The following is a 26,760-nucleotide window of genomic DNA, read 5'->3' as shown; positions in this document are numbered from 1 at the left end:
AATCAGTAAACCAGTCAGTAAACTAGTCAGTAAACTAGTTACTTATCTACTAAGTCAGTCAAAATGTTCTCACAGGATGAATGCACATTAGAGGACTTTAGAATGAGTCAAGTTAAATATAATTAATATCACTACGAGGACATTATAAGGAGGTTTTTCCAACGTCGATGATTCTTCCTCTGATCTGTTGCGTCATTTGAACAAAGAGTGAATCAGAGGAAAACCCAGCCGACCTCAGCAGCTTCCTGCACATCGCTCGGCGGTGGGCGGTGAAACCCCGAGGAGCAATGACATCATCAACGCCGTGATTCAGTTTCCCCTCCGCTCTCACCTGCCGCTGATGTTCAGGAGTCTTTAAGGTGGGCTGAAAAGTTACGTTCAGCCGGTTTTTTTTTAAGGTTCTTTAAGGTTCAATTAGCCGAGCTGACTTTCCATCACCTGTCAAATTATTCCAATAAAGATGTGTGTCTGCGTTGATTTTTACCAGAGATAAAACTTTAAACTTGTAGTAGAAATAAACTGGCTTTAAATGACTTAAATGTTTTTTTTAAATTAAGATGTTTTGTAAAAAAAAGCATTTAATCGTTCGGTGGTGTTTAACTTGGGCTTCAAACAGTTTAGGGGAGCAACTTATTGGATGCGATGTGTGACTTTCTTCACCAGATCTCACTGACAAATCACATAATTTTAGACTCGGATTGACGAGTAAGATGAATAAAATCTAATTTAAAAAAAAGTGACGCTTCCTTTACAACATCAAATCCATTCTTAGCAGATTCGTGTCAGTCAGACAGTTTGACAAAATAGATAAATCCACTAAATTGTGACTTTTGTAAACAGAGTCTGGTTTGGTCGGCTCTGTGTCTTTAAAACCCTCAAACGAGATGCTCTCTCTGCGGAGGTGAGGCCACGTGTTGCGGCTGCCATGAGGAGGAAGTGGTAGCACTTGGCTGCCAATGTGGTGAAACACACACACACACACACACACACACACACACACACACACACACACACACACACACACAGTACGTTAATGTCAGCGATGGTTCATTATTTAGTTTGATTGAGAGACACGGTCAAATATTCGACAGCGCTGTGAAGCAAATCATCGTTAGTTAAACCAGTTCATCAGTCAGTAAACCAGGTAAAAATAATGTCAGTAAACCAGGTAAACAGTCAGTCAACAGGTTTAATAGTCGGTAAACCCTCTGAGAAGCCAGTAAACAGTCAGTCAGCTGTTAAACTTGCACATCATCATGACTCAAGTGTGTTTAATCAGCGTTCTTTTCTGCTCTGCCAACACTTGGACAAGTTCTTATGAATTTCTGATGAATGTCACTTCTGGAGGGATTAAAAACACAATAAATGACTCTTTTGTTCATTAATTAACAACTCTGACTTGTATAAATGAAGGCGGGGACGAGTTAAAAGCACAAACAGAGCGGACGGCATGAGAAGGCTTCAACAGAAGAGACCCCAGAGAGAAACTGATTAAAGATCAGTGTTGTGTTTCTGCTGCTCGCTCACAATCAAATCCAGACTGAACACCTGCACCGCCGCAGAAATCTGATCCACAGAGCCGATATTGGTCTTTTATGAAATATTAGATATCATCCAGCTCCCATCACAGCTGGACAAAAACAAGCTGGAAAACCGGAGACATGACACCTCATGGTGTTTTCTAGAACACAATTCAAACGAGAAAAAGAGAGTTTTGACTTCAGCAGCTGCTGAATAGAGCAAAGAAGAAAGTTCTGGTGTTGAAACTCAAAGAGATCTAAGAAGAATATCTGATCGGTTCAGAGCCAAATAAACTGTACGTTTTGGCATGTTTCTCAAAACCAAACCAGAGCGACTAAAACTAAATGAAGTTCACCAGCTGTTTTGATAACTGGTTAATCTTCTCTGAGATAAAAATGTCAAAGATTGTCTGATGGGACGTGAAGAAACAAAGTCTTGTGGTCTGCAGAAACACGCGCTGCCACTGTTTATCTGCCGACTTCACAAATCAAACTTTAAATGAAACACCTGATAATAATCATTAGTAGAGTTTTATAACTGCAACTCGACCACATGTGATGAACGACGACAGGCAGAGGCAGGAAGAAAAGGAAGCGTTCAGGGGTTAATTACTGTTGGATGACTATCACACACCTCTTAATGAACTTTAATGAGCTGACAGTTTTAACAGGTTTTGACCTCACGATCGGGAAAGATTCCTGTCTACCAAATGATTTGCATACATATATACATGACGTACGCAGGTCAATTATAAGATCTCATCAGCTGCAGATGGATTTATTAGTGGTTAAGCCTTTGAAGTGTGCTCGAATCTCGTAGTTTTTGATGAGACCTGAAAAATGTCGGGTTTTTCTTTTGACAGGAAGCTGGAGCAGGAGTCCAGGTGTTTTTATGGTGATCTGGGGACATCTCCAGCTGCATTCATGGCAGCAAACAACATATTTTTGACAGTAAGTCACATCATCTTCAGTCACGTATACGGATATTTCTGACAGAGAGTCGAGCCGTGTTGGTGGTGTTTTTAACGGGCCATGTTTTGGATGTTTTTGATAAGATCTCGGGACATTTCCAGTCATGTTTGTGGCAACAAAAATCATATTTTTTTAAATCAGAAGTCGAGCCATCTACAGCCGCATCACTGGAGACACAAAAAGGATATTTTTGGTGTGCTATTAGGACATTTTAAGACTCCAGGATGTTTTGCAGATGTGTTTGTGGTGACAGAACCAGGTATTTTCAGTCCAAACATGAGGTTTTTCTAACCCTAACCAAGCTGCCAACGCTGAAACGCTGAAAAATGAACCTAAAGAAACATAAAGTTTTAACTTGTCTCTGATCCTTATTTGTTTTGATTTGAGAAACACCGAAAGTGAAAGAAGAGGTGATGATACTCAGTAAAACTGAAGTTTGGCCGTGCATACTTGTCCTGAAAAGGATTTGATTAAAAGTGAACCTCAGACTTCAGATACTTTTCTCTCTTTCCTCTCACTGAAAGTCTTCAGACTGTCGTGTTGTGTTCACTGTCGCTGTGAAGCCTCAGACAGACTTCACATGCAGAGAGCTGCAGCACATGTGAGGACAAACTGTGTGTCTCAGAGTAACAGAGGTGAATGCAGTCAAACAGGCTGGGTGGGTTTGTTCCAGCACGTCTGCAGGAATGTTACTCAAAGTCAAAGTAAACCTACTCTAACTACTACGAATCCTGTTGATGCTGCTGATGGTGCAGAATACTTAGTAACTAAAAATACTCTTACCTGTAGCAGGCAGGTGAGGAGGAAGGAAACAGGTCACCAGACATGAAAGAGAAGATAAAAAATAGAGGGTTAGGAGGAAGCTTCTTCAAATGCTTCGAACTCGAGGCTTGTTTTCACAGCTCGGTATGTTTACATGTACATGCCGGAGAAATCAGGTTACTCAGGTAATCTGACAACATTGCAGATACACGAGAGTCGTGCATCTTAAGAGTTGGTTTTGGTTCATGAAACGTCTCCAAAAATAAAAATTCAGTTACTCAAACTCGACTTTCTATCAACATGGGGGTGAGGAGATGTAATTAAATTCACATTATTGGGTGAACTGTTCCTTTAAAGCTACTTTGGGTAAACAAACTGGATGTTAAGTGGTTCAAACTTGATAAAACTCTCAAAAAAGCAGCTACAAAGCTTCTATAGCTAAAAACAAAACTGCTCCAGATGCCTTAAATCCAGCATTAAAATAAATAAACATATAAACTTTTTATTACTGATGCCTTCAAAAAATCCTCATAAAAAATGAGTCTTTGTCTTGGACATGATGCATTTAAAAGTAAAACATCAACATATCACCATGTAGAGGATTTGTGGTTCATTTCCTCATTGATTGATCGACCAAAAAGCCAGAAAATAAACATTTTGTGTGTCTCTTTCACTTTTTGTTCTCTAACTGTCGCTCCCGTCCTGGAGAAAAGGGCATTTTCCGTTTGAAAACTCTGAAAACTGACCACAATCGTCGCATCTTGTCACGAAATCAAACCTCTCTGGCTCCGAAGTGGAAACTATGTAGAAATCTGAACTCTCTGAACCTAGAATTCAATTTCTAACAGCCATTTGCAGAGTGACGACACCGTTTTCACCCAGCATCAAAGTAAAACTTCAATACCCCGGAGCTCCGAGCTATCTTCACTCCGAGACGACAGAACGAGATGTTTTCTTTAATTATTACTGAGCAACAGACATCGGGCATCCATCTTCTTCTCCTAAATAGATTTATGGTGTTTAGGAATGAAACTCCTCCAATGTAAACTCTGGGCTGGCCTCGCCACAGAACCCTCTCAACCTAAACAGTCCAAAAGTGGGAGCGGAGGCCAGCTGCTCATCCCCGGTCGCAGCGAGCGACTCTCCGGATGGCATCAACACAGAATCAGTTAGGAAATCATAAGCCGAGCGTGACTTTAAGCCCGCACTGTCAGTAAACACTGGTGGTTAGAAGGAGAAGAAGCCGCCATTTTGGACGCCGCATGGGAACGCTGCAGGAAATCTTGTTTTCCCATCAGAGATCGGAGAGGTTTTACCCCAAACAGGCGTCGCTGGCTTTACGTCACGCCGACCGCAATGGAAAGAAATCGCAGAGACTTCGCCGCGGCATCTCCGAGAAGTTCATTTGTTCAAATCAATCAAACGCTGAACTGTGGCTTTGATGAAACTCAGGCCAAACGACATGAGTTCAGTTCAGTTTTACAATGAAGAACTGGTTTCACTATCAGTGACCTTCACCAAGGAGGATTGGTTGGTTAGTTTTTATCAGTTTTTGGTGAGTTTTTATTGGTTTGGCAACTTCCCAAAGCTGAAATCACAATTATTTTCAACATACAATCCTGTAAAATGCTGAAAAACATTAAATTAATAAAATCTTAATTGTTTTAATCCACAACAAAACCCAATAATTACCAATTTACCATCAGAGCCGCAGTGGCTGAGGAAGAACAGACTTTTGAGTTATGTTTAATTGTATTTTTCCTCAGGTCAATCGTCATAAAATTAAATAATGTAGTTCTAGTTCTTACATGTGGTTACGGAAAGTACAAAGTGATTTAATGAAATATTAATTTAATTAAACAGCAAACTATTAGAGAGGACATTTTAATTGACCACCTGAGGCAGGTACAACCGTTGCTCTGGGCTTGATCTGTTTAAAGTGCAGCCAAAGAGATAAAACATATAACATGATGTTGTGTTTTTGTTGGAAAAGGATTTTTTTTAAAAATGGCTAAACACTGACATTAAATATCAGTAATGTTTCTGGGTGTTATCTCTTGACACGTGTGCCAAAACTCGAATATGAGACACCGGATCTGTTCGCCGGGAATCTCTCACCTTCTCCTCCAGCGTCGCGGGGGAGGCGACAAGTTTTATTTGGCTCCTAAATATACAGCACACACTCAGCTAAAAATACTTCGTGCACATGGACGCTAATCGTTTTAGGAGCTCCGTCAGCTGCTGCTACACGGAGCCCAATAGGAAACACATGATGAGCTACCTTTAAGCAGCTGGAGGGGGCTGACTGCCCGTCTGCATGCCTCCGACTGCACCGCTGAGCGTTTAATGCTGCTAAGTTTGGTCGAATGTGTTAATGAACTCTGGCATTTTCTCCTCCTCTATTCAAAATACCTACTTCAAATTGATTTTAAGACTCAGTCCAGGTTGTAACTTTGAGGATACGTCGGGGTCTAACAGGTGGAACTACAGCGTGAACACACATTTCCATTTCATGTTTCTGCAGCGTCATACCTTCGACATAACCTACAATCCCAAATGAACTCCATCTGTTCTGCGCAGTCACTGTTTATTTTTAACATGTGCTCTGTTTCCTGGACAACATGAAAGGGTTAAAGCTGCAGTGCGTAGAGCGATTACACAACCGGAGCCATTGTTTTGGTGTTTGGGCCCGGCGGCGAGGAAGGCCAGTTTGCCGACATGTCTGAACCAGCTGGAAGGAGGCGCCGGCTCCTCTTTCATCTACAGGAGCTCAAGTATGTAAACAAGAGCAGCAGCGAGGAGAGCGGCGATGTAAAAACCCAGAGATTTGCTTCGAGAACGCGAGACATGAGCTCATTTCTCCGGTGAGTCCAGATGGACCTGTAGTGTTGCAGTAGTCCTGTCGACGAGGACATAAAGGATCTACGCTTTTACTCAAACGTGCTCCGGCTGCGCTGATTCCTCTCTGCTGGATGATCATGATATACTTGATTTTGTGTAGCAGGTTTTGTTTGCAAAGCGTGTGCGTGAAGGCAGAATAATTTGATTATGACCAAGCTGCAAAATAACCTGTTATTTTGTAATCAAATTAACTGTCGTGAAATATTTGACCGCTGCAACAAAGCGGTGGGTCGACGTTTGATCGTCTGAGATCAGAGGAGATGATTAAGACGGGAGAAAAACTGTCGAAGCAAAATTAATTTAATCTCATTTGTTAGATCAAATTTCTTGGTGCAAGTTATGAGAAGTGAGGAGTGCGCACAGAATAAGAAATCAAATACCATTTTTCTTGTGTAGTGTTAAACTAAGTTCGATGACACCATGAAACAGCAGCTATATTCATTATTACCATCATAAAAATGGATAAAATTCAAAAGTTAACTGCATTTTCATAGAATATGAAGAAAAATCTTGAATATTCAATTTATATGCTTGAGGAAAAATTATGATTTTAGGTCCAAAATGGCGATTTTGTTGTTTTTCTGTCTCTAAATTTCATAATGAAAAGTACACGAGAAGGAGGCACAGCCTCACTCCACTGTGTCAGATGATAAAAGTAGTTTATTTTAGTGACTTTATTGCAGATTTAATGCAAAATTGAGAATAAATAATTCAAACTAATCACTAGATTTTAGCTCCGTATGAGATATTGATCGGTATCTTACGTTCCCTGTTAGGAAAAAATGTGATAATCAACGTCTTGATGTTGATTTTTAACACGCCAACACCTTCACACACACACTGCAGCTGCATCATTTAATACCTGTGTGTTTTGTGAAAGAGGTTTTAATTTCCTGACTTAGTCTTTGGGCTGAGGCGCTCGGTGACTTGGCTCGAGTGAAACTGTGCAGCGACAGTTGGTGCTGCAGTGGAGGCCAGCTGTCGGCTCGCAGCGCTGACAGTGTTTCCGCTCGAGTTTTGTTTTTTGGCTGACGAGTTTCGTCACAACTCACCACACCGAGAGAAATGAGTGCAGGAGGACCATTGGTGGCATTTCTGTTCTTCCTTATCAAGTGAGAACTACAAAAACATGCCGGTTAAAGTTTCACAAATGTGATTATGTTTCACGTTTCCTCTCTCTGTTTATACTACAGTCGGATTCTGTGAATTCTACACTGCCATACAGATGTGGTGATCTGAGCTTTGGACTACACGACCCTTAAAACTTTTGACAGCTTCTGATGAGCATTAATAACTTGAAGCTGCAAAAGTAAAGATTCACTCAAATCTGGTGTAAAAAAAAAAAAAAGCCCCTGAAGTTGTTTGTGAATCACTCTTCAACCATTTGACACCAAAATAATCATCTGCCTCAACAACTGAAGTAACTGAGAACTTCATAAAATGAAATCAAAGACGTTAATTACACCAAACAAACCAACCAACCGACCAACCAAAGCCTTTGAACAAATGTGTCCCTGTTGACAATCATTTACATAACATCTAAGATCTTAAATTAAAATGTGTTGCTGGTACTTTTAAGTGTTGGGCGCACCAGAGAAACCGCTGTAAAAACGTCACACTTCGATAAATCAAAAACACAAATGGCAGAATAATCCACGATGAAGTCAATCGTTGGTTGCAGCTCCACAGACTGTTGGGGATTGTAACACACAAGTCTCATTCAGAGTCATGCAACTCTGTGGCTTTCCAACGAGCGTCGCCTCGGCCAGACTAATATAAACCAATGACACCGCGGCTGAAAAATGTCAGGACGGATTCATGCCCTGAATGTCAGTGTTTGTGTTAATGAGAAACTGTGAAAACATTTAGTCGTGTCTGCGACTGAAAAATGATTTTAAAAGTAAAACAAAAGAAGTGAAAACAGATTAAGTTCAAAGTAGAACTTCTGAGTTATGTATGAGTACTGCAGGCTGTGTTGTGAAACTGTGCGCGATGTCAAAACGCCCAGGTTTCACAAGGCCGCTTCCTTTGAGCTTATAAAGATAAAAGCAGCTCTGAGTCTTCCGTTATCTTCCTTCACACCTTTCAGCTCCGGGGGACGGTTATTTCTCTTTTCTCTGTTTTGTTTAAAACTTCCCTGGCGTCCGATCACAGACTGGGAGTTTTCAGATGCAGGAACACGACAAAGAAGTTGTTCAGATGGTGATGGTGACGCAGGCTTGGCTCAACAGGCCCTTCTCACTTTAAAACCCTCTCGTCTGCCCTTGTGGCACACATCCCTATCAATTACACACTCTGATTTCACAGATTAAAAATATTCCCAGAAAGGGCTGGGAGAGACGGAGGAAGGGGGGGGGGATTTAGGGCGATCTGCTCCGACAGGCTTTGCTTTTCATGCTTTGGCTTCAAGAGTCTGTTACGAAAAGACAAGAAAAATATGAAAACCGCCAGAGATGTAGGGCGATGTGAACTCCCGATAACATTAGTGCAGCTCATCACTGGTTTAATCTGTGTTGTCTGCCTCGCAGCGGATCAGATGTCCAACGTCAGAGAAGAAGAAAAATCTGCCGTCATTAACATATATTAGTCTCTGCTGTGTTGAAAAGCTAATGAGACCACCGTGTTGAAAAAGCCAGGCAGGAGATGTCAGATAATGAGCGTGGAATAAAGAGCTGATGAGTTCAGGTTAGCTAAACTACTGGCTGATGTGTTTACTGCATCATGTACAGTGTTGAACATGTTGTAAGACATCTAGTATCTCACCTGGAAGCTTTTAATGGACACGACGACACACAAGTTTGGATCAATATAGCAACAAACAACTTCGGGTCGACTTAAACCAGTCGCAAGGTCAGAAAACCATCAGGTCACCAGTCTTTACCCATTGTTATTATTTTAATACCTGTTGGTTTATTACCAGCATAAACCAACAGTTATCAAAATAATAACACTGTTGGATTAAAGCTTTTTTTTATTATTTGCATGGGCGAGTTTCACTTTTACCAGATTAACATTTTGACTCATTGTAATTAAAAACTTTCCCTCAGCTGAACATATTCAGATATCTCCAGTTCTTGATAACACTGTGTTGAAAATGACACAACAAATGTGATGATGCAATCAGTTTTTATGTTTGTTTTTTTTTTTCTTTTAAATATTAAATTGTGAGCAGCGAGCTCCTGCAGCACCAAACAGGATTACTTTGCTGGAAAAGACTCAGGAGAAATGAATATTTGATCGGTTTCCACTTCTGACTTTATCCTCATCTATAATAGAAGATAATCTGTTCCTGAAGATATCAAATTGTGTTGAAGAGCAGATCAAGTTCCTTTCGCAGTTTGGCAGCGTCTTGTTTCCTTAATGACCCACACATACTTGCCTGGCTGCCTATGTAAACTCTCATTCATAAGGAGAGGGGCGTGGCCCAGAGCCTGCCAGTAATTTTCCACCATAAAGATCTAACCAAACTCACTTCCCTGTCATTAAACGGAGAGCGCCGCTGCAGCTCCAGACGTGCAGCGAGTGCAGGGGGAGTCCCAAACCTCAACAGCAGCACCAGCACACTCTCAACGCTGATATCGCACATTCATTGATCTTTTCAGCTCAATGATTGGCAGATTTATGCCTGTCTAAGTGAATAGAAGACATTTCTTATAGTCTTATATTCCCAAAAACACGACGGAGATGCTCAGGTGGGCAGAGCCACAGTGAGGTTGAAATATTAAACACTACGGATCAGCGGTCGCTGGATTCTTCATGTGGTGTGGTGGATTTACAGCTGTTAAGGAACCAAAACACAGAGCAGAAAAACAGGTGGAGACTGCCGACAGCTGCCGATTCCCTCCTCTCCATGAGGAAGATTCAAGATGTCGCTCCAGCTCTATCGTGTGTGGAGGGTGTAAATAACGTCTTCTCAAATCAGTCTGGGATCTCAGAGCTTCCAGAGACTCTGACGGGCTGCATGCAGCTCCAGAACAGTTCTGCGGGTTGTGAAACCTCACCTGACTCTCCATCAGCGTGGAGGGGGGGGAGAGAGAATGACTGCTTGGAAATCCTTAAAACAGACAGTCCTCATATGTGCAGAACTTGCCTTAGAAAACATCATGTTTTTGAAGTTTTCCTCAGCATCAAAGTAATCCAGTGACAGTCGTCTGTACGGCCGCAGGCACGACGCAAACAGGAAGCGCTAACAGCTAATTCAGCAAAGTTTAATGGATTATTCATTAATTTCTTTTACTACTTCAGTTGTTTAGCAGAACGCTGCAACACCATTTCGCTGTGAAGCTCCAGAAATGTTTTATGGACGCTTCACCTAAACGTAAACTCAATTTACATTTGAGGGTGAACTGATCGTTGCAGGGCACGCTGCCTCGACTTACACAGAGATTAACTCTGCCAGTGTTACCAGTTACTACAACGAAACTGATATCGCTACCCTTCTTGGAAAATGCCTCATATCAGGACCGTCTCATCGACCGTCTCATCGATCATCTAAGTGACTCATTTGGTGACCACAAGATGAGACGCACCAGAAAACGTTGTCTGATATGCAAGCTGTTGTTTTTTGAATACCTGAAATATACATCTTCTCTTCCTGCATCATGACTCATCTGGTGAGGTTTTCAGATGCAGGTGGTTAAAGTCGACGGCTCAGAATCAGGAGGTGACACCAGGATAGAGTTAGTTTTACCCGATCTGCTCCGCATGAAGTCTGACTTAGTCCAAAGTTATTTCAAGGGAAAATTCCAGAATCTTTCAGCCTGTTTTATATTCTGGTGAGTTTGGCCGTTGCGGCTGTGCAATCATCACCTCTGTCGCAGATATTAGGAAAACATGACTCAGCTGTGAGTCTCCCGAAGCAAATAAATGAACCTAGATACAAATAAACTGGCATAAATATTTTCAAACACTTGTCTCTGAGTGGAGGAAGTAAATGACCTCCTGGATCAGCTGTTGTAGCTGCAGGAACTGTTTGAAATGACATCAAACACGTTTATTTGGAAAAGCTTTGAGTGGCTCTCGTGTTTCCCCCCCGATAAATGTTTTTCTTTACAACAGACACCAAAGTTATTACAAGATGTAGGTGGAATATTGGTGTTTTGTTCTCTTTCTGTTTCTGTGTGAAAAATGAAAATGAAGATAAACATCATGTGACTGAATGTATCGTGAAGCTGCTTTGCTATACATCTGTTTATTTCATATCATCTATTCCTTGTTGTTGCCTTATTGGCGCTCCACAAACTGGAAAAGGTGAAAAGGCTCAATAACATTTTGTATTCATTCTCAGGACCCAATGAAGGAAACTACATGCAGGAATACACCCGTAAAGTTCACGTTAACCTCAGTTAAAGTTCAGTCTCAGGGAACTTTTCTTCACCGACCACATGTTGGTATCTGTTGAGTCATCAGGCGTTCACAGTTCCTGAGAAATCTCTTGAATATCGGCAGATTTGACGGTTTCATCTTAAATTTAAGGCCTTTTTTTGGGGTAGTTTTGAAGCCACTGTTTGAGGAGAACAGTGGCTAAATGGCGGCTTTCTTTAAAAAACAGTGTTGTGGCGCAGACGTTTCCACAGTCAGGATACAGTTACTGAACTGTCATGATCTCATTTTCCTCAGAGGAACAAGCTGCTTCCTGACTTCACTTCCCTTTTATCGACCCAAATCTGTCGGTCAAAGCCAGCGTCTCCTTTCATTAGATAATCGGCGAGCTGTTGATGGACGTCCTTTATATAACGAGAGGCTCCTGCCAAGCCGTTTGATTGGTCGAGACGCTTTCCAAAAATGACGGTAAGTCACGTAATGGCTGCTGCTGCTCTAACAGGGGAGCTCGTTATCAATCTCGATTAGTTTCTGAAGCATTTGTAATGTTTTCGTTGTTGCTGTGGGGAAAACTTTCAGCCAGTACACTTGCTGTTCCGACGAACTCTGAGGGTGTTTCTAATTAAAATCTTCAATCTGATGGGATGAGACCGGACCACAAATCACTGTCACGGGAATATTTATGCATTCCTTTCATTTCAGGACGCCATCTTGAAGCTATTTGAATGATCGCTGTGTTTTACATCATGTCTTTGTGTGAAGTTTTCTGCCCTCAATCATCTCTAATTGCTTTTACATCATAACCACAATCAGTGATTAATTGGCGCATTTCTACATTCAACTTCCCAGAGATGACACCTGTTACGAGTCTCATACTGTAGACTACTGATTACCTGTTACACAGACTGTACCTGAGAGCAAAACACAACAAAAGGCAGAAAAGTACAAGTGAAGCTGCAGATGACTGAAGGTAAAGTAAAGTGAAGCCGTAACATCCTAATATGTGAACTAACTCCATAAAATATGGAAGTTTTTAGCAAATTAAGACGCATTTCCAGCATTGTTTGAGTCAAACACGTCTGCAGCTCATTTAAGAGCCATATTGTAAAAAGACAGTCTGTGGTTCCACTTCTTTTAATTAAAGGCAGTTGCAATGCAGAGCAAATTAAACAATTAAACAATTACTGTTGCTTGAACACACATGACACATGTGTAACACGTGGTCTTAAGTACACAGTACCTCATTTTAAAGGGTCACGAGACAAAAAAAGTCATGAATCACGCAGCAAGAAGATGCTTTTTTGGTTTGTCATGAATAATAACGTGATCCTCTGCAGTTAAAGTGACAGGGCTCCCGCTGTGTTTTATGGTGGGGTACAGCCATGAATTTAACACACTTTTATAAAATGAAACTTGAAAGGAAAAGAGCAGAGGAACTAATAACCCTGCTGATTAGTCTCTTGATTTGTTGTTTGGTCTGCAAAAACTTAAAACAGTTAAAACGTCCCTCACAGTTTCCTGTAGATCAGCATGTGCTGCCATCACATGCACAAAACAAAACAACAAATGTTATAATTGTTCCACTGTTAAGACACAAAAAGCAAAAGAAATAATAAATAATAAATCGATTTCAAAACGGTGGCCTGTTAATTTTATTTCTTCTACATTCAAAATGTGTGATTTGGGGGAAAATACATACAAAAATGACATTATTGGTTGAGTCTTTTCTGTCTCGCCTCGAGATTATAGCTGCAGCAACATGCAATAAATCTGAATCACACAATGTCATGAAAACCAGCAGATTCTCACTCCGAATGAATCACCACAACCAGAGTGTCGGTGGATGAACCGGCTGAGGGGAAGATTGAAATCAGCTGCTGTCATGTGCGACTGCAGCGACGTCCTGCAGGCTCTCGCCTAAATGTTCTTCAACTTTTTTCCTTAATATTTCTGGAGAGGGATCGATCTATTGTGTCCCCGTCTGCAACATAAAACCACAGACTCGCAGCACACCATGTCCTGTCCTTCTTTTAAACAACAATACCCGTCTGTTGGTAATGGCGAATCCTAGCCTGGTTTAGCCCTGTGGCTAGATCAGAGGTTAGCAGACACCTTTCTCTACCCCAGGCGTTTCCTCCCGCCCTGACTTCCTCTGACAAACATTACTTCCTGTAAGACACAGAGGAGAGATTAGTCAACGTGTTTTACAGGTTTCCCCCGATTATCTGCGGAGCACGTGGAGCTCAGCGTCGAGTTCCAGGCTGAGCTGGCGCTGCATGTCTGGCCAGAGAAGATCGATCTGAACTCATCTGCTGCTGCTTTTCATTTAACTTTGAAAAAAAATCTGCTCAATAAATTTGAGTCTCTTTACTTCTCCTGCTGTTTTATTTTCTGGATTTTTCTCAGTTTTTCTTTGTAAATCTGCCATTTGATTGATTTTATGTCCTTTATTTTGGAGCTTTGGCCTGAATGATTTCTGTGAAGCGGTTTTAACTGCCATGTGGGCAAAATGTGCTGCAGAAATAAAGTTTAGCTGCCTGACATCGATGACAGAAAGCCTCTGCTGTAGGGAAAGGCTTTTGGTCGAAGGTGCTCTGTGGTTTGGGGTTTTAACTCTCACTGAAAACTGAAATTACAAGTTTGACTGTTGCTGTTATCTCTGCTAAAGACTTGCACACATGTCAGTTTAGTTTGGAAGCTAATTTGGCTTCTTTAAGCTTGATTTACACGCATCTTTTATTGCATTTAACATCTAACTTTGAACTCATTTTCTGGCAAATTCATACAGATTCAGCTCCTCATTTAAGACGAGAACATCTGATTCAACCACTTCCAAACAACTGTCCAGCCAGCTTGCCAAAAAACACAAACAAGGCTCAGCAAATAGGCCGTACATCATTAGAAGGCTCAGATTCGCGTGATTCTAGTCATGCAAACCAGTTCGAGATCAAACTACATCAGCAAAATACAATCAACAAACAAACAAACAAGCCAACAAACTACCACATATTCATATAAAGTGTCCGTGTGTTTCAGTATTATGTCAAACTCCAACAAAAACTGTCTTGTCTTATTCCCAAATGTCCACAAGCTTGATTTCACTTTTCATTTGGTCCACCAGCCTTGTTTTTTTAAATATCTTATTAGCATAAAGTTAGTGGAAATGAAAATAATGCCCGTTACTCTCAGACGAGGGTATTTTGAGGTAGTAAAATGACATTTCTTTGCCAGACACCTTAGAAAAACATGTGTTCGGTGTTCAGTTTCGGAGATGTTGTTATTAAATTTGTGCTAACACCACGTGAGACTGTATGATGTGGACCTGTTGTGTTTTCCAGCTAATATGAGCAGTTAAACAATCAGCTTTTAACTTTTGAAAAAAGCGTAAAACCATTCCTGTTCTCTGAAAGCTCTGAAATGACTTTGGACTGGACTGGGACAGATGATTGGGATCAATAAATACATTTCCAGGAATAATAACAGGTTAAGAATAAACGTCAGGTTTTAACATGGCAAACAACAATCCATACAGTCCAGAGAGAGAACGTCACAAAGTCTGTTTCCTTTCAGGTATGACACCTTTCAAGCCTGCGTGTTTGTTGTTGGGATGTTTTCTTCCAGGTTTGTGAGGACAGTTGAGCGAGACGCCGATGCAAATCACACATTTGCATATTGGAGATAGAAATCTGGATGAGGCTGAGTAGACGCAACTCACCTTGAGCAACCGATAGAAACAAAAACATGATGACAAACATGAGTTTACTACTACTACTAACTCACAATCTGCCCCTTCAAAGGTGAACCTGACAGGTGCTGGACGGGAGACTTGCGGTTAAAACAGTGAGTAAGTGTTGAGTCACACATGAAAGATGGGGGACGTTTCATTGTTTGCCAGCTTTATGATTGTTGTCTCGGCACAGAAACAACATTGTGGCACGAAAACAAAGTGCGTCTACCGGTAACAGATGACGTCACAGATAGGAGAGACGGCTACTGTGATGGAAAGAGTTCGACATGTGTGATGGATTAAAAATGTCTGGATGTGGAGGGATACGGAGACGTTTCCTACAACACACAACTCAGCGTCTTGTTGAAGTTTGTTTACTCTCTATGTCTATAATCTAATCTGACGTCACGTGTTTCTACAAGCTTGTTATTGTTGGGAAAAGCTGGCTGCAGTAAACAGCAGAAAGAGGACTTCATTACCCATAATCCCAGGGAGCAGCGGTTTCATACTGGTGATTCACTGAATCAGGTTGCTCTGCTGAAACTTTAAAAAAAAACCCATCTTGGCTCGTAAAGAAATGTGTAAATTGGTTGCGAACAGAAAGTCACTATAGCATTACAAGCTAGCATAACAATAATGAAATGCAGAGAAATTAAGTATTTGTTTTATTCAAGTCTGCATACATGGAGGAATGTGTATGAGCGTTAAGAATAATTGCTGGTCAGGCACTCGACAAAAGAAATAACTGAAAAGTGTCGCTCGACCTGGATCATTTTTTTTATGCTGATGACACCCTGAAACGGTTTAACAAGCTTTCAGAAAGAGAAATTTACTTTTTCATCTTCCTGTATTGTTTTGCTTCCTTTTTATTTATTTCTGTTCTCTCTCTTTTTTATGTAATTTTGCCTGTTTTATCACTTTCATTCCTTTTACTTGTAATCGCTCATATTGACGTTCTTAGTTTAAATATTTCCTGTTCTGCCCTCTCGTTTCCGCTCACCTTAGACGAGACGTCCGTGAGTTTGGCTCGACTGTCGAGTGTTTATTCTGTATTCATTGTCTTTCTGAGTTTCCTGCCTTTGCTTGATTGCACTTTTCACAGATAAAGATAAACTGATATTTCTTGCGCTGAGCCGCGAGGGTAATCGACACGTCAAGTAGTCAAAAACATTCAGAGCAACAAGTAATCTCTCTTCTGCGAGGCGTGACCTGTTTTAATTCAGCTCCATTTATTAACTTCATATCAGCAGGCAGCTCAGTCTGAACTCATGAACAGCTGCTGCTCTCCAAGACGTCTTTTTATAAATGTGTGAGTCTGTTAGACGTCTGCATGGCTCGACTCACTTCCTGCTTACTGCGACTTGTTTTATGGTTTCACTGTGAATCAAGGTTACATATTTCACATATTTAAAGAGGACGAGCGCGTCATTTTACTACTTTTTGACAGATTTGACGCAGAAGGAGAGGAAACTCGCGGTGTTAAAGTGAGCAAAGAAAAGCTGGTGAGAGTAAAAATATGAAGCAGTGAATGTGAAGCAGTGGAGGGTACACAACCTGAGTGTTTCTGCTTATATCTGCACTATACACACACACACACTGACAGACACACACACAGACACACTCCGGTCTTCCCCAGATGCCTGGGCAGGTTTCTACACGACCGCCTGTCTGCTGTGTTTTGACTGCGCTCCTCCATGCAGAGGGTCTGCAGGTCCGATCGTATCATACTGGACCCACTGGAGACATCCTAGGACTTATTCCAGGACCTTTCAAGGACATCCCAGGACGAAAACACTCCCGAACACAGACATGAAATCATGGATAAACAACCACCTTTCTGCTCGCTGATTCGCTCGTTTGTCACATGTCCCTTCCCTCACTTCTTTTCTGCTTTATTCCACGTTGACAGAACCGGTTTGTTGCCGTGTTTTCCAGGTCTCTGTGTTGGACTTTGTCTCCCCTGCCAATACAAATATTGATGCTCAGATTCCACCGACACAAACCAGTTCTCTCGCTCTCTCTTGCGCTCTCTCTTTCGCTTCCTCCTCGCTGAAAAATATATGTACGCTGGACAAAGGCGACAAACCACAGAATGTAAAAACAAATCTGAACGTGGCTTCAGCATCAGGTAGTGTTGCAACAATCTGCTGATGATCGATTCGTTGGTGAGAAAACTGTAAGGTATACTGACAGGATGACATCACCTAAAAAAAACCTGCAATATTATTTTTAATCATAACGTCCAGCCCTACTTGAAAATTATTAAGAAAACATCCAGCACATGTTCCCGGAGCTCAAGGCGGTGTCTTCAAATCCCACGTCGTGTCGGTTCAACAGTCAAAGCCCATAAAAATCAATTTTATAATGATATGTGTGTGGCATTCTTACTTGTTAAATGACATCAGCGATCAATTATCTGAATTGCTGTTGACTAATTAAGTCAGCATGTGTGGTGGAAAAGAGAAAAACAGGCCGAAAGTATTAATTTAACTTTCATGCAGTACTTCCTTTTACCCTGAAATCTAAAACCTAAAATGAACTTTTAGGATGAAGACGACTGAATTTTGAAACAATCTCGTGACACTTTTAAGATGAGATATGTAGATTATATAAAATAAAAGAAAACGATCCTGGCAGTGGCTCGACCTCTTCCATCCCCCGTTTCCTCACCCGGTGTTTGACTGACAGGCTGCTGCGAGGCGCCGACAGACGCGTTCTCTGTTGTCACACAGTGACAGTGACAAGCTAGAAAAAAGAAAAAGAAATCATCCCCAGAATGGCAGCGAGCTGTGCTGCAGCCTAACCGCCATCAGGAAACAGATGCCTGGTTTTACTGCGTTCGGTGGACCTGCATGTGTCCTGAGGCTGAACGAGGCTAACCGAAGAGCTGCCGTGGAGCTAAATCCAGGCCGGGACGCTGGTCAGGGGAAGTGTTTTTGGCTCCAATCACAGGATTCACGCTGGTTATGCAGCTCCTGGAATATTAGGGACTTTCAGAGATGCATTACAATCAGGTCAGAGGTCGGATCAGTCATTTCCCTGCTGGTAGACGTGAGCAGATTTGGGAAAGTCTTGAAAAGAACTTGATCTGGACGACTGCCATTACTGTAAAGACCTTCCAGTAAGTTTTGTCTCAGTATTATGGGTTTGGCCTTTTTCAAATAAACTGTTTCATGGCCTCTTCTCTTATTCTGTGAAAGAAAACAGACACATTTGCACAAACGTTGCTCAAAAAGCTCTTTTCAGTTCCTCTTATTTTATGGCCTAGAAAATGAATAGGATCAAGTTGTGTAGTTTTGAGAGAAATACTCCACTGAAAATGATCTGCAACTTTCTCAAATGTAAAAAAAAAATATTCTGCTTTTCTTTGTTTATGACTTAAAAATCTAATATATTTGAGGTTTTGTCTGGTTTGAAGACAAAACAAGCTTTATGCAAACATCACCTCGAAGTTTGGGACCTTGTGACACACTTTCTTGACTACTTATTTTTTAGACATCATGATTCATCAATTATTCGACAAAATGATGAAAGATCAATCAATCAGAGGTTACACAGACTTTGACGAGCTGTATGGAGATATTTTTTTAATATTTATTTGAATGTTAGTGTCCAGTTACTTCAGTTGTTAAAGGGAAAATGCTGCGACGCTGTTTTACTGGGAGGCTCCAGAAATGTTTTGGAGACTTCAGACTGAATTTTCATTTTGGAACTTTTTGACTTGAAGCTGCAGTCGACAGAACAACCTCCACTCAAGGTCTATTAAAGCTAAATGCTGAAGTGTGCAGTCGCCCTTACAGCACGGTGACCCTCGACCTTTACAGCCTCAAACATTAAACAGGTCAGAGGTCAGAGGGTTCAGAAAGAGGAAGCTCGACGAGCCGTAGCAGCTTTAATCTGCTGGGAACACTGACTGAGGCTTGAAACTGAAAACACATCTGGAAAACGCATGCAGGAGGAGGAGGGGGAAGGGAGAGAGAGCGAGAAAATACTGAATGTGTAACAAAGAAGAAAAAAAAAAACAAGTGTGTATACATGCATGTATGTGAGTGTGTGTGTGTTTCCTGAGGCCCAGCAGAGGAGGGAAGTGCAGCCGAGCTATTATAAGACCACAAATTACGGCTCTCCACAGCCAGAAAACCTCCTCTGCTGGGGCCTCATCAACGGCACAATGAAGACTTCACTCCTAAAACCAAACGCATCCACTCTGGAAAAATGTCGCAACCTCAAATTCAATTCAAATTCATCTCCGGATCCACGAGAAACAACTATTCTGTGGGCAAATATTTCAATAATGAACAAAAAAAGAAAAACGTCTTTGTCTGTAAAAGCATTTTTTATCTGCGTGTGCAGGCGGTGCAGACGCTGTTTTCTCATTTATTGTGAAACACATTGCGCTTCACTTTCACACCTGTCATTACCAGCCGCCTCTCAGGTGCGCTAAAGCTTACTTTATCCATTGTCAGCCAGGTAAACATCCCCTCCCACGTAAATGAGATGGCAGAAAGACTCAACACTTCAGAACAGAAAGCAGTATTGTCTTCAGGAACTTACAGTCAGACTCTGTGCTTTATTCTAGATAAATTATTCAAGTGTTTTTTACTACTTTTAGTTTGCACAGATTAGCTGTAAGGCTGCAACCAACGATCGTTTGAACTGTCGAACAATCTGTTGATTATTTTCCTGATTAAATAATAAGCTGTTTGGTCAGAAGATGGTGAAAATGTGGATCAAATGTGGCCCCAAAGCCTAAAATGACATCCTTTTTGAGGACATTTTGCATCTCTCTGAAGTAGTTTTGTGTCTCTGGATTTGTTTAGATTCTCTTTGTGGCCATTTTGTGATGCTCTGAAGTTGTTTCTGTGTCTTTGTTGACATGTTGCATCTCTCTCTGTCTTTTTGCTGTCTTCTAAATTACTTTCCATGAAGAATTGTTCATTTTAAGGACTGCTGCTTATGTTATTTCTGACCTACGTGAGCTAAAAATACCTTTATCAGTCAAATGAAGTCAAAGACAGAAGAAAAGAGACAGACAGAGACTCTGAGGATGAAAACAGAGCTGTTTCTTAACATGAAGGAGGTCTGGTTGAACAATGCCGGTGTTGTGAGCGTCGGCCATGGGATCGAACCCCCGGGCGTTTCCCATCGGCCCGTCGGCCCGTCTCGCGGCTCGGCCCAAGGGGAGAGACGGCGACCAGAGGACGGACACAGAGCGTTCCTTTCTCAGCCACATCCTGCTGCATCGACGCGCCAAGCTTGGCCTTCCCATGAGCCTTTACACTCCTGGGTCGTCTTTGTTCGCTGACAGGCATGCTGGGAAATTTCAGCACCAGAGAGACTCTGACCGGCCTGTTTGGTAACGCCGCGATCACAATGAGGGATTCACTGAGGCCACAGACACTTTTAAACGCCGTGAAAGTCTTTATGTCTGTTTCAACTGACAATCAGCACAACACCAGATGTATGTGAATCACTGAAAAAGAAAACATCTGATATGTAGGTGGGTTTGGTGACGCCAAATACAGGGTCCAATTTGTAGGAAAGTTGATTTTTGAGTCTCACTCCAAACTCGACCTTGGGGTTTGGCAGCCGACCCGACCTACAATCCTAAAAATCCTTCCAGTTTGGATCTTTAAGTTGTATTACTGTACCTGCCTTTGGTAATGAGAGGATTTAACCAAAAGCGAGGCTCCACTTTGACTGCATCGACCATTTCTCGCGAAATCCAGCCCGGCGAACGGGCTCGGACACTGACAAGTCAGGAAGTGGCTTTGATATTCTTAGCCCTTTTCCAACCTTGGCATCTGGGAAAATGTGCATATTTTCCATGCAGAAAATACAACATGTGGACAAAACCACGTCACACAGATGCTTATTCATATCTGTAGGTTCTAAAAATGCCCAACAATGGTCTGAAAACTGTATGTTCTGGACGGTGGCTGAGCTGGAAAGCTCGGTATCGTCTATCATCTCCCGGAGCACAGACATGAACATCTCCTTTGTGAAGCTGTCCACAGGCTTCACTGTCTGCTGTGTGTGGCCTCTGTGCCGTCCAGACGCTGATGGCAGCAGGAGTCTCTCAATTAGATTATTCTTCATGAGGAATTTGGATGAACCACAAGACCTCCAAGGCTGAGAAAGTCTGGTGTTTGCCAACAAAACCAACAATGCCTCCGAAACACAGGCCAACCTTTTTATCCACCGTGATTTGAGAAAGAAAAAAAAAAAATCGCCAGACAACGAGTGTTTCAGAGCACAATAGGACCTTCTAAATGGATGGATGGATACCTGCCAGACTTTAAAAGCACGGCGATACAATATCCCAGACTCCGTGGCTGATTGTGGCTCTAAAACATATTTGCAGCTGTGATTCAGAGATAAAATGTTTGCAGCACAGAAAGCAGATTAAAGCATTGGTTGAATATTATCAGGGTGAAAGAGCCAAACTCATCAGGAAGCAAAGACGCAGGACAAATGAATCCTCGGCGTCAGTATCTGACCAGTTGGTGAAAGCTGGGAATGAGACTCAGCAATCAACTATTTTACAAGTTGGACCTTTAAATAATTTGGGTTCTCAAAGACTACTACGTACAAAAGTTATGTATATACGAACGCTATCATTTAAAGCTTTATCAGCTGCACTTTGAGAGAGAAATGTTTGGGTCGGTGAGGTAATTCTCGGCTGGTCAAAGGAGAGCAGATCTCTTACTTTATGTTCTTTTTAAACATGATTATTGAGTCTCACGCACTTCAGGTTGAGAAGACGGCTTCAATCTAACATACAAATCTTGAGTTGAGCAGCTGTGTTGTATCTGCACCAGTATTACCTTTTAAACCCTCTTATAAATCTCAGTTTTATGGACTTGCTGTTACATGATGCCTTTTTATTTTATTGTTTTCAGTATTGTTTTTTTCTAACCTCCGTCGCTGTTCTTTGATCTCATGGTGCCCTCTCTACTTTTAATCATTTCCTGACTCTGATGTCTGCTGTTTAAAGTGCTTTACAGACTTTAATGTTTTAGAAGCTGCTTAAGTACCACAATCAGACAAAGACACAGAGAGAAATAATTATTATCATTATTGTTATTATTAGGCTGGAGATACTGCATTGTCTCAACCAAATGTCATATTTCAACAAAAACAGATCAAGTTATGGCAGCAAAATAGATCCCACGAGCAAAACACACAACGTTTCCTGCAGACAACAGCTAATTGAACTATTAAAGATCATCAAAAATGATAAAAAAGGTACCAGGAAATGAAGGAACAACTGGTTCCAGTAAAGCAGACAGAGCCCATATTCCTCTCCGCATTCATCTGAAGGTGGACAAGCAAACTTGTCATTACATGATGAAAAAGTAAAACCTCAAAGGCAACAATAACGAGGACTTTTTTAATACTTACAGAAGCCTCAAATGTGGATAATAACATCCACCACAATGCACTTCAAATAGTCTGATGCATGCACTAAAAGTCGACCTCTGAAGCATGTCAGTGTGTGTGTGTTGCAGAGTTTCATGAATGCATAAAGCCCTGAGTTGTCCCGGTGCAGGCCCTGCCGTGCGAACAGGCCTCCCTGCTGTAACAACAAACTGGACTCCTGCGGCGTTTGTTTGAGGTGGAGGGGGGTTGGAGGTGGGGGCGGAGGGCTTGGACGAGCTGTGAACTTCAGACGTAGGAAAAAGTTGAACAGTTGAAGGAAAAGGGGCCCCGGGGTGCTGCAGGGGCCGCCACAGGAAATGGGTGGGGCTCAGTGGGAGGGAGAGTGACGGATCATCGCCAAAGAAATAGGTGGCGTGGGGAAAGAGGGGTGTGGGAAGAAAAGAGCTAGATCTCCGTCAACTAGTCCTTCCAACACGAAGCTTAAACTAAGATAACTATTGTTCAGCAAGCCAACAAACCAACCAAGAAACCAAACAACAAGCCAAACAACAAACCAACCAAGAAACCAAACAACCAAACAAACAACCAAAACCCCCCTCTCCCCTGTGATTCTCTTTCAAAATAAAAGCACCACGAGTGAATCTGCTGGAACCAACAACCTCGGCCCACACTGCCAGTGCAGTCTGAGAGTAACCAGACCTCCCGACGCTGCCTCCAAACGCATTTGTTCAACCGACACTAAGTGACCAGCGCTGCCAAATAATTGATGACTGCAAAGCAACAGGCTCTGCTGTCTGTTTCCTTTGGCAACAGGTCCAGGCTGTTGGAGGACGAACACTTAAAACTCGGTTTTGTTTTGATGAGAACAGATTCTACAGATTTTACTGTCTCACTGCACAAATAGACCATAACATGCCTGCAGGGGGCTGATAGGCTTTTAGTCAAGGCCAATGACTCATCTGACTCATTGATTACTCGCCAGCAGCTGAGATCTCTGGCCTCAGCTCTGTTTCAGAACAAAAACGCTCATTGATTCCAGTAATGAAGGCCTAATTCTCAAACCTATAAAGTGAACGCTAGAGCAGTTTTATTAGTCCAGAACTCAAGACTGGAGATATATCACCTCTTCGCTAGAGGTTCGTGTTGGCTCTGTGCTCGGATCACCTTGTTTACTGCTTTATGTTGGAGGTGAATTATTACTGGTGTCGATTATAGACAAACGACAAAGTGCTCAAATGTTGCTAAGTACAAAATAGTAAACACCTATTTGTCTTAAAATTGTGGTTTATGAGAAGCTATTACGTGTACCCGTTTCTTTTCTGTTTGATAATAAGCACATTTTGAATTCCTAATCTGCTCCATTCAGAACTCCATTTGAAAATGAATACAAATCAAATGAGATAAAGTTAGTGACGCCATGCTTACACTGACTGTACTGGCGCTCGTAGAGTTTGTTGGTTGGAGACATCAGCTTCATTCGGCCAAGTTGTTCTCTGTTAATCTCAAACTGTAACTGCAGTTGTGCAAGTATAGAACTACCTCACAATGTATACTTGAGTAAATGAGCTCTCTTCGTTCCACTTCACACCACTTGCTGAAAAGGGGCTCGTCTCCAAATATACAGTAAGCCGGAAGGGCCAGATTTCACAGCCCTGCACTGATATAGCCTCTCAGCTGCTGACAACCACACACCCCACCTCCCTCCACTGTAAATAGGGACCTTGTCTTTCAGACTGTCTGGGTCTAATGGCCGCTGTTTTCAAAAGAGACGGCAGAACAATATGAGGAAGTTCGCTGGAAACTGGAAGAACTTCACTGAGCGACAACAGAAGACAGAAATATGTCAAAATTCACTTTTATGAAGAATAATGTGGGTTTTTGCGCCATTCCTGGCACTTCTTCTCTGTAACTGTTAAAAAGATTTACAGTCACATTCTGAGAACAAACAGGCTGAGATGATTAGTAACCACGCAAGCTTGGTCTTGTAATTCAGATGAGTCCTTCATGGTACTAGAAAGAACAATTATTCAAAGCCAAAACATAAAACCTTTATTTTATGCATAGTTTTACACTGAGTTTGGTGCAAAAATATCTGACTTTAAATGTCCAACTTCTTGTTTCTTGTATATGCTGTGTAAATCTCTGAATTGTCTTGAAGTGTAACTGTATGCATGATATTGCAGTCTAGACATTTGCCCTTTCACTATTTTCTACTTCCAGTATCAGCCACAAACAGACAAAAGAGAAATGCAGGCATGGCTAGTATCTCCTGGCTGAATATGTGCAGCAGAGTGGAACTAAACCTGCTAAAAATAAGATAGAATAAACAGCTTTCACTCACTAACAGTGCGTTTGATTGTTGAGTGTATTTTAGTTGAGTTTCCATGAACTGGGTTTCCCACAGGAAACTAGTAAAGGTGGCATGTGCCCACAAAAAAAAACCCAAAAGATGATGTGTCAAAAAAATTATTCTGTCACCATGAAGATTTACAAACAAACAGTGTCCAACTTCCTTCCTCACAATAACTGATTGAGCCTTTTGCGTCTCCCACATATAAACACAGCTTTCCTGACATTGTGATACTCATTAAAGTGGCAATAATCAATGATTATGTAATAACAATATGGCAAAAGAGAAATTAAAATAATAATGCAGCGTCAACAGTTGTGAATAGCCACTGTTTATTGGCTGTTCAGCAGCTAACAGTGAGATTAGCTGCTAAACACAGTGGAGCATTTAGCAGCTAAACAGACGGCTACTTCCCTCAGAAACTGGTGGAGGGAGAATTGGAAAAAACGGAGCAAAAAGAGAGCAAATATTGGACTTAGTGTAGCAGAAAGCCTTAAAAGTGACATGCGACAACGCAAACATACCAACTGCCTTCCTAGCTTTAGGTACAGCATGAAACTTAATGTAATCTTCAGCTGTATTTGTGTACTGTACGACTTTATAAAGAAGGCAGAATTCTCTATCCAGCTTATGACCTCATCCAGGTGACTCAGTTCTTGGTGAAACCTTGAGGGAAAGATCCACAGCTCGTGCACTCACCGTTGAAGAAGCTCTTGACCTTCAGGTATCCGACGCTGAGGCGGAGCACGGACAGCTTGTCCAGCCGAGCCCTGACCTCCTCGGTGAAGGGCAGCAGGCTGGTGAGCTTGTCCAGCTCGCCGTTGAGCCGGTCTCTGTGGCGTTTGGAGGGGTTGGACTTGGTGCCATCGGGGGGTGGAGGTTTTGGGCTGTGGGTAAAGGAAAACAAGACAACATTATAACTTTTAGGACATTAGGAAGGTGATTATAATGGAAACATTTACACACTGACAGGACAATCATACAGAAATTCACCCGAACTGAGAAAACTTTCCCAAACCTCAATTCACTTTTTGAAAAGGTCAGTTTCCCGTGACAGACAAATTATGGGTTTGGGATTCAGAAATGTCACGACAACTGTTTCAAACAGACTTATTGTGTGAAAATTGATGCTATATTTTCTTAAGATTTGAATTACATAATCGTGTTATTGTACAGCCTCTTAATCTTCAGCCATTTTTCCACTCTGGCCGAGTTGTTTTCCCTCACAGCTGCTGGATGTCGGAGAGGTTTGGTGAGTGGAAAACAACGGACCACCTCGACTCTCCAGAGGCAACACAGCAACGAGCTACCTGCTCCATCCACTGTTGCCATGGGAACCAGGTCTGCAGCCTGATGCCACCTGTTCTGTTCCAAGGACTTGTTTATCACCTGTGTGTTTCTGTCAGCACGCCTCGGCCAAATAAACACGACTTAAGAAATGATCGAGAGGGGGATGGAGCTGAGAGTTTAATGTCCTGTCAAGGTCACATTTATTTATTTTCATTACATCTTTTTATTTGTAATAACTTACTGACTTTTAAAATGTTTGAAGTGACTAAACTGTTAACTGTGTATACAGCTGACTTTAGCAGGGTTGAGCTTACAATAAATCTTCCAGTGTTTCTAGTTTTCTGTGGGGAGTTTAAAGTGTTTGAGAGGCTTTTTTTCATTCTCACAGAGGGAAAAACTTAATTAGTGATTTTGTCTCCTATGTAGTCGACTCATGACACTGGACCAGGCTGCACAAAGACATTTGTTGTCTAAAATGTGAGGATTGTGCTGCCAGTCTTTGTCATTGTGTACACAGTGAAGTGATTACATTT

General features: G+C 41.7%; 1 protein-coding gene across 1 annotated transcript in view; it reads right to left on the bottom strand.

Moving 5' to 3' along the window:
• The window catches only part of LOC119015215 (aryl hydrocarbon receptor-like), a 59,089-nt gene that overhangs the window by 22,209 nt on the left and 10,120 nt on the right, over window positions 1-26,760 (bottom strand). The window contains exon 2 of the mRNA XM_037091022.1: window positions 25,637-25,824. Within this exon, the coding sequence (XP_036946917.1) occupies window positions 25,637-25,824 (188 nt within the window). The remainder of the gene's footprint in view (window positions 1-25,636; window positions 25,825-26,760) is intronic.

The sequence above is a fragment of the Acanthopagrus latus genome, chromosome 24, assembly GCF_904848185.1.
Source record: "Acanthopagrus latus isolate v.2019 chromosome 24, fAcaLat1.1, whole genome shotgun sequence".
Classification (NCBI taxonomy): Eukaryota; Metazoa; Chordata; class Actinopteri; order Spariformes; family Sparidae; genus Acanthopagrus; species Acanthopagrus latus.
The sequence above is the reverse complement of the archived record's forward strand: the minus strand, read 5'-3'. Positions and strand labels throughout refer to the sequence as shown.